This window comes from Chinchilla lanigera, unplaced genomic scaffold, assembly GCF_000276665.1.
Source record: "Chinchilla lanigera isolate Chin_1 unplaced genomic scaffold, ChiLan1.0 scaffold00016, whole genome shotgun sequence".
Classification (NCBI taxonomy): domain Eukaryota; kingdom Metazoa; phylum Chordata; class Mammalia; order Rodentia; family Chinchillidae; genus Chinchilla; species Chinchilla lanigera.
Genome location: NW_004955417.1, coordinates 28,235,130 through 28,244,309, shown reverse-complemented (window position 1 = coordinate 28,244,309; position 9,180 = coordinate 28,235,130). Strand labels below are relative to the sequence as shown.

Sequence of the window (9,180 nt, the reverse complement as noted above, 5' to 3'; positions counted from 1 at the left end):
AGCTGGTGCTGCCCGGGGGCATCGACCCGCACACGCACCTGCAGCTGCCCTTCATGGGCACCCGCTCCGCGGACGACTTCCTGCGAGGCACCCAGGTAGGACGGGGCCCCGCCACTGTCGCCCAGGAGGGACCCGACCCAACTGTGACACAGGCAGGACGGGGCCCCCAGAATGTCACCCCGCGGGGACCCAGCCCCCTCGGAGCCGCCCGGGCTTGGGATCCCCGCGTCCCCCAGCCGCACTCCTGTGTCCCGGGGGACGGAGACCCACAGCCCGGCTCCCCCGCCGGGCACCTGCGGCTGAGTAGGAGCGCGCTGCCCCAGCTGCGGGACGGCGGCGCTGCACCGGCAGGCGGTGCTACCCCAGCTGTGAATCCCCAGCCGGAGTGTGGGGAACCCGCGAGTCCCCGCCGGCTGGCGCCCTCGCACCTGCCGGGCTCCGGACCGCGCCGTCCCCAGAGCCGGCCCTGAGGGCTCAGGGGTTCCCAGGAACCGCAGCCTCCTCGCAGCACCGCTCCTCGCCCTGCTCGGGAGCTGCCCCCAGGACTCAGCGGAGGAAAGGCAGGCGTCCGACCCAGGGGAGGCCGGGTGTCCACGGCCCGAGTGAGCTCTGCAAGCTGCTCCCTCTGCTCAGGGACAGGGACCTCCCCCTCCTCAGCAAGGCTTCGCAGGACGCGTCAGCGCCTGCCCTAGAAACTCCAGCTTTGTTCCCACGATCCAGCCCCCTTCTGCTACCAGCGAGTAAGACGTGCTGACTGCTAACAGCTCGTGTCTGCATGTGAGTGGGCGTCAGCTGTCAGCACAACTCTCGATGATAGAAAATTAGAACAATGATAGAGAAGTGGAAAGAAGAAAACATATCACCAACACAGTCCTGTCCGAGCAGCCAGTGTCCCCGTGTTCTTTACACTTGGGATGTGCTTCGGCTGCGATAGTGCCCGAGTGTGTGTGCGAGTGTGCACTGAACAGTAGGTGTCACCGGGTGTTTTCTGTGGCGTTACCACAACTCGGGCGTGCAGGACCCCCCAAGAGCACCCCAGCTGAGGGACCGACATGCGAAAGGGTTATGCGCCAGCTGGCCTTTGTGAGCTGAGGTTGTCAGGACGCCACACAGAAACGCACTCTTCCTGAGCTGGGCCTCTGAAGCAGAAAAGGCTACCAGAGGCCGAGGTCAGAGGTCCAGCAAATGCCACTTCCTGCAGGCATCAAACGAGCTCCCGGAGGGACTGTGTGAGGCTGCGTGGAAGCGGGTTGGTCGCTCTGGGAGGAAGCACTCGCACCCGCAGCAAGAGCACAGCCCTCTCCCGACGTCTGCCCAGGGGTCACGGAGATCCCCAAGGATCTCTGGGTTGAGAAATTCGGGACAAAGCGCCGGGATCGTGAATCCCGGTGATATATAGTAGACGTCCAACTTGGAAGTGTGTTCTTACTAAGGCTGCTAGGTAACACTCGTCTTATCAGGTACCTGCCTCAAGACTGGAGCCGAGCTGAGTGGTGCGCTGTTCTCCCGGGTGCCGTTTTCTAGCTTTTATGACAGAGGAAACTGATACAAGTTACCTGCCCCAAGTTACCTGCCTGATGCCGCACACCTAGGAAGCATGGAAGTGGCCCTGCAAATTCAGTGCTTCCGGATTCCATTCCTAGAACTCGTACCTATCAGTCTCGAGGCCTTTGCAAAGGCACTTTATGTTCAGGGTTGTCAGAGTGGCCCTTGATAGATGGACAGAAGTCCGTGTACGATGCATGTTGATGAGATAAGGCTGGCCTCAAAAATACAGCGGAGCCATCCGCAGGAAATACAGCAGCCCTTCACCTCCGCAAAGCGGGGAGAGTGAGGTTATTGCAATGAATGCATACCACGGGCACTAAATTCGTAAGACGTTTGCACACACATTTACAGCTGTGTCTTCTCCGAAGGTACAGAAATGGGCGCCTTAAGTACAGAAAACCATAAAGTAAAAATGATAGATTATGCTTTCAGGACGCAGGCTCCGAAAGGTTAGACCAAGAGCTATTGGCTTTCTGCATTCACCGCGCTGATCATTCATAATATTTGACAGCTAGAAGGGATGCTGTTTGTGGTGTCCTGTTTATTGATCACTTGATTATAAGGGGACCCAATTCAAAAAATGAAATGTAGGTCAACCAAAGGTTACATGTGTTGTAAATCTAATTCATGTCAGACTTTGGTTTAAAGCCTATAATTGATTTATGTAATTATAGGTAAAAGCTTTCTCTCTGATATATATAACTAATGGAAATAATGTTCCACTTTAGAGAAATCCTATTTCACTTTGTTCTACACTAGATGGACGGTGGTCTTCCAATAATTCAATATCCATGAGGAAGGACAATGGGATTTCTTATTTGCTGGATATTGTGAATTCAATAAACTCGAAGGAGTCATGACTTTGCTTTTACTACATCCTATGATAAGAGTGAATTATAAGAGTTCAGCAGGTTTTTAAATATATAGATTTATATCCAGACATATGCACAGCTTGGAAGGGGTGGACTTACATTAAAAAGCTGACTGAGTCAGTAGCTGGCAGTAAGGTCCTCTTTAAAAATTAGGAAAACACTTGGCATGCTTTATTTTTCTAGTAAAGTACAAGAAATTCTCCATGTTATTGAGAAAGGAAATTACATTTTGTTTAGGAACATTTTGGTGAAACGCCACTGACGTGATTACTGAAGAACATGTGATTCAGCACACAGTCACGGCTGTATTTACAGTGCTTTCTCACCTTGAGGAGCCCTGCAGCAACCCTGAAATCCTTTTTCCTGTTTTCGTCCACCCGAGCTGGGCTTCAGGGACGGGGTTATGGGCTGAGGGTTTCCTGGGGCCCAGCACTGCTTTGTGTATAGAATGAGGTCTGGATTGGAAATGGATAAACAACTTAATGAAAAAGTTGTTAAACATGAATATATTTATTGTCCAGCCCCTAGTGAGGTGCTGGAGCATTATGCTTATTCAGTATACATTAGTTGAATGAATAGATTTCTTTTTATATAAAAAAAAAAGGAAAACACAGAAAAAAATTAAAAACCAATATTTAAATATCCTACCCTTTGCTACCCTTCTTTTAGATTTTTCCTTCTAAGGCAGCATAGAAACATGTTTTTCAGTACTGAGAATCAACCTCAGTGCAAGCTACCACTGAGCCCCTTTTATTTTTTAGTTTGAGACAGGGTCTTGCTCAGCTGTCCAGGTCTGCCTTGAACTTGGGTCCTCCTGCCTCAGCTTTGTGAGTGGCTGGGGTTACAGGCCTGCACCACCACCTATAACTAAACCTTCTCCTGTTTGGCGTTAAACAAGTCACTGGAGAAGGTTACTGTACACCCCTTGTCCTCTCAGAGACCGAGCCCGGCTCTCCTCTCTGGCCTCAGTGGCTCCAGGCCTGGGGCTGTATGTCCTCTGTCTTTGGGTTCCACACCCCGGATGGCCCAGCAGGACCTCAACTCTGCAGGCCGTAGACTGGAGTCAGCCCTCCAGGGCCGATCTGCTTCCTCCCGGCCTCTCACCATTGGGGGCGGCTGCACGCTCGCTCCTCCACTGCAGGGTTCTGTGGGCTCTGGCTTTGCGTAGGACTGAGCAGAGGGGTGGCCGACACACACGCGGCAGTGCCCTTTGAAACCACTCCCAGGCACAGCTGACCACAGGGGAGCAGAGCAGGACGATTCTGCGCTCACCCCACACTGCTTCCTGGCCATTGGTGGATATTGGCTTTTCAAACAAATCTATGCCAGCTTAACAGCAAAAATATGGAATTTCTTCATTTTTAAAAAAATTTTATGGAAAATTAAAATTTCATAACAAAATAATAGGAGAATAACACTAGTTATTTCACTTCATATTGCTATCTTCAAAGTAGTTACTCAGAATACAAGACACAGGCATAAAAAATTCTCCAAACAATATTAGCCCAAAAGATAACTTCCTTAATTACTGGTAAGGCTGAGCTCCGAATGTGTGTGCTCGTAGTTTGTAGGTGTGTAATTGCACACTTTTCCAGATGGAGCAGCTAATGATTGCAGTGTCAACCGTGACTATTCTGGGGGAGCGAAGAAGTCTCAGGTTAATTTGAAACCACTTGATGTTAAGGAAGGCTTGATTTTTGAGTGTTGGCCTTGTATCCGGCTATGCTACCAAATTTGGTTGTTAATTCTAGGAATCTCTTGGTGGAGTTTTTGGGGTCTTCTATGTAGAATATCATGTCATCAGTAAATAATGATAACACAACTTCTTCCTTTCCTATCCAAATTCCTTTTCTTTCTCTTGTCTGATTGCTCTGGCTAATGTTTCAGAACTATATTGAACAGGAGTGGTGACAGTGGACATCCATGTATTATTCCTGATTTTAGAGAGAAAGCTTTCAGTTTTTGACCATTTAGTATGATATCAGGTGTTGATTTGTCATAGATGGCTTTTATCAGATTGAGATAAAGGCCATCTATTCCAATTTTCTGTAGGGTTTTTAATCATGAATGGATGTTGGTCTTTGTCAAATGCTTTTTCTGCATTTATTGAGATGATCATGTGGTTTTTCTGGTCTGTTAACATGGTGTATTCCACTTATGGATTTCTGTATGTTGAACCATTCCCACATCCCTAGAATGAATCCTACTTGGTTATGGTGTATGGTCTTATTGATGATTTGCTGCATTCTGTCTGCCAGTATCTTATGGGGTTTTGCATACATGTTCATTAGAGAGATGGGCCTGTAGTTCTCTTTTTTGGTTGGATCCTTTTCTGGTTTTCCTATCAGGGTAATACTTGCTTTTAAGAATGAGTTAGGGACAATGAGTTTGGGAGTATTGCTTCTCTTTTGATTTCATTAAGTAGTTTGAAGAATAGTGGCTTTAAATCTTCTCTAAATTTCTTGCAGAATTCAGCAATGAATCCATCAGGACCTGGGACTTTCTTTGCTGGTAGGTTTTTAATTACACCTTCTATTTCATTATCTGATATTAGATTATTCAGACTTCTTATATCTTCTTGTTTCAGCATTAGAAGTTCATATGTATCTAGGAACCTTCATTTTTATTTGAGTTTCCCATCTTAATAGAGTACAGGTTCTCAAAATAGGTACTGGTGTTCTGGATTTGTGCAGGATCTGTTGTGATTTCACCCTTTTATTCCTAATTGCATAGATTTGAGTTTTTTCTTTTTTTGATAAAGTTGACTAAGGGTTTGTCAATTTTATTTAGTCTTTCAAAGAACCAACTCTTCAGTTCAGTGATGATACTGTTCTTGTAGTCTCAGTTGCATTAATTTCTGCTCTGGCCTCTATAATTTCTTCCCTAGTACAAGTTTTGGGCTTCACTTGCTCTTCTTTTTCTAGAAGGTAGAGGTAAAACATTAAGTTATTTGTTTGAGGTAGCTTTACTTTTCTGATGTAGAAATTCACTGCTATAAATTTCTCTGGTAGGACTGCTTTCACTGTGTCTCGTAAGTTCTGGCGTGTCATATTGGCATTATCATTTAATTGTAGAAAGTGTCAAATTTCTTCTTTAATTTCATTTGTGACCCATTGGTTGTTTGAGAAGGTGTTATTTCATTTTTGCGTGTTTATGTAGGTTTTGTGTTTTCTTTTGCCATTGATTTCCAATTTCATTGTCCTATGATCTGATAACATGCACGGTATAATTTCAATTCTTTTGCACTGAAGCATGTTCTGTGAGCTAGTGTGTGGTCTACTTTGGAGACAGTCCCAAGTGCTGCTGAGAAGAACATGTATTCTGTTTTTGTAGAGTGGAATACTTTGTAGACATCTACTAAGTTCAATGTTCAAAGGTTTGGTTTAGCTCTGATATTTCTTTGTTTATTTTTTGTCTAATTGATCTGTTTATTTGTCACAGAGGGGTAGTGAAGTTTCCCATTATAATTATATTAGTGCTTATCTGATTTTTCATATCAATTAGTGTTTGTTTTATATATTTGAGTGCATCAGTATTTGGTGCATATATATTTATGACTGTTATCTCTTCCTTCTGGATTGTCCCCTTAACAGGTATGCAGTGCCCTTCTTTTTCTTTATCTTTTCTGATCAGTCTCGGCTTGAAATCCACTTTGTCTGCAAATAGAATAGCTATGCCTGCTTTTTTCTGGGTTCCTATTCCATGGAGTATTGTTTTCCATCTGTTAACTTTCAATCTATGAATTTGTTTTTCAGTTGAATGTGTTTCCTATGTACTGCATATTGTTGGATCTTGTTTCTTGATCCATTCTATCAATCTGTTTCTTCTGACTGGTGAATTGAGACCATTTACATTGATGCTTATAGCTGATATGTGTTGGCTTATCCTTGTCATATTCATTTCCTGTTGTTGCTTCCATTTCTTTCCCCTCTGTTGATCTGCTTGCCTTGCCCAGTGGATTCATTCACTGGGATTCATGGAACTGTTCTCCCCATTGTCTTATTCTAGAATGTTCTTCAGAACTTTTTGTAGTGCTAGTTTGGTGGTTGTGAATTTCTTCAGGTGTTCTTAATCACAGAAGTATCTTATTTTTCCATCAGGTTTGAAAGATTATTTTTCAGAGTACCTCAGTATGGGTTGGAGATTGTTTTCTTTTAGGCTTGAAATACTTCACCCCAAGCTCCTTTATTTAAGGGTTTGTGTTGAGAAGTCTGCTGTGAGTTTGATTGCTTTTCCTTTATAAATGATTTATTTCTTTCCTCCAGCAGCTTTAAATATTTTGTTCTTATACTGAATTTCTGGAATCTTGACTATTATATGCTTTGGTGTAGTTGTTTTCTGATTATGGCTAATTGGGGTTCTATATGCCTTGCTTATAAATTCTTTTTCTGTGAAGTCAAATTCATTTTCCATGCTTGCAAAATTTTCTGTTACTTCTGTGGACAAGTTTTCTTAATTTAAAAAAAAAAAAAACCTTTATTCTTTGTCCTTTTTTCTGGTTTTTCATTATTTCCAAATGAAATAAAAAAAAAAAAAAAACACCTTTGTCCTTTGTGCTTTTTTCTGGTTTTTCATTATTTCCAATTAATCTTACATTATTCTTTTTGCATCATCTAGCACCTGTTGGATTGATTTTTCATGGTCCCTTGCTATTTTTAAGAAGTCTTTGAGTTGGTGGTTGCTGATTACAAACCTGTCTTCTAGGTCTGATATTCTGTCTTCAAACTGATTGATTCTACTACATATACTTTCAATAGACTTTTCAGTCTCCTGAATATCTGTTTGCATCTGTTTTATGAAACCCAGTTCTTTCCTATGTTGTTATTCATGATTTCCATCACTTCACTAAACTCCTCTATTTTTTTATCTGTATCTACTCTGGATTCACTAATCATGTCCTTCATTATGGCCATCATCTCTTTAGTAAACTGTGCAATTGCTTCTAATTTTTTTCTAGAGCCTCATTCATCTGCTACTTCTTGCTACTTCTGCTGCTACCATTTTACAAAGTCCAGCTGGATGGGTTTTGGTTTATCCCAACTCAGTGCCTCCTGGGTATGCCTTCGACCAGCTGGAAGTCTGGGGTTCCATTGCTTCTATGTTTTCTGATTTTTAATTTTTGTTTTCTTCACTGATGTTTGCAAATTGCTTATGGTAGGTAGCTTTGTTCCTAGTACCAAGACCTCTTCAGGGAATGATTTATTTTTCAGGGATGTCTCCTATGTGTAGTTCACTTTTGGCTTGTGAGTCTGTCCTGAGCTCCTGGCTCTTCAATTTGTTATGGATTAAGGGTTGGTGTCTGTTTGACCTGGCACCCAGTTCTTTGGTACCAGGATATGTCATTGTTTATGACCCCTAGACAATCTCAGTATTGGCTTACACGGAAGAACAACTGATCACAACAACTGTGTAGCTTTGGCTAATGTAGTGCAATCAGTAATAACAACAGCATCAAGCACAGTCCGAAAACTGACAAACTGTAGTGACTATTATTTTGCCAACTTTAGCCATCAGTACAAGATTTATAGTTATATAACAAAATCTAAAACCAATCAGAAAATTATATACAGTAAAAATCCACTTCATAGAGCAATTTTACCCTCAGGGAGAGAATTTAAAAGGAATAAGAGGAAAAATAGTGAAATAAAAGAAGAGAAAGAGATTAGAAGCAAGACCGAAGGGCAAAGGAAGGTTACTCAAGCCTCAGGAAACTGGTGAAGAAGACAGGAGAGAAAAAAAGAATAAACAAAGAGGAACAAAGCAAACCAAAAAACAAAGAATAATGTTCACACTAATGAAGAAACAAAAATAATCCAGGAAATAAATGAAAAAACAAATGAATAAAATGACAATTAACGCCCCCCCCAAAACAAAACAAAACAAAAAAAATTTCTCTGTAAGTTCAAGCCTGTGGCTATCTTCTGGTGTCTACAGTGTTGTGGTAGTGTCAAAATCAAGAGTCCGGAGCTGTGCTGGGTAACCCCAGTAGATCTGCAGTAGGATTAGGGTGGGGTGCTGGAGCATCCCAGCAAGCCTGCAGTAGGATAGGAGTGGGCCACAGATTCGGGTGCTTTCAGCTCTGTGGAAATTCAGGCTGATCCTGGCCTCCAACTGTGGGGGTTGGACCTGAGTCTTCACCCAGCAACCCTCTGGGCGTCCCTCAGCAGCCACCGTGGCTCCCTGACCCTGGACTTCTCCTGTGGAGGGCCCCCACACAGTTGCTGTGGGATTTCAACACTGGGAGCCCTGCTCCCAGTGTTGCTCTGAGTGTGAGATTCAGTTGAACCCTCCTTAAAAGCGCAACCACCTAAGCACTCTTTCCAGGGAACACGGCCGTCGCTTGGGCTGCAGTCACACAGCATCCACTGCTCTGCTCCACTGGTGCATTTCTCCCCGAGTCCTCTGGTCTCGCCCATCCTCGGTGTGCTTCTGCGGATCCAGTACTCCTCTCTCACACTGAGAGTGCAGTCTGCCTTCCCCTTCTGCACTGCAGTCTGTCTCCTCATTTCCTCAACAGGTTCCAATCTTTCCTTCAGATCCTCCCTGGGGCCCAGGGATCCACCTCCCTCCTTCCTCTCTTTCCCAAGTTGCTATTTTCCAGTGTCTGGATGCTTCGTCTTGGAGAGGTTAATTTATTGCTGTTTACTGCTCCACCATCTTCCCCGAAGTTCTATAAAATTGAACTCCAGATTGCATGTGGTGTGCACACCTATAATCCCAGCTACTCAGGAGGCTGAGGCAGAAGAACGTGAGTTCAAGG

General features: G+C 43.9%; 1 protein-coding gene across 1 annotated transcript in view; it reads left to right on the top strand.

The window, feature by feature from the left end:
- Dpys (dihydropyrimidinase) overlaps window positions 1–9,180 on the top strand; it is a gene marked incomplete at its 5' end in the record, with an annotated part of 60,539 nt that continues 51,359 nt past the window's right edge. The window contains 1 exon segment of the mRNA XM_013512744.1: window positions 1–95. Within this exon segment, the coding sequence (XP_013368198.1) occupies window positions 1–95 (95 nt within the window).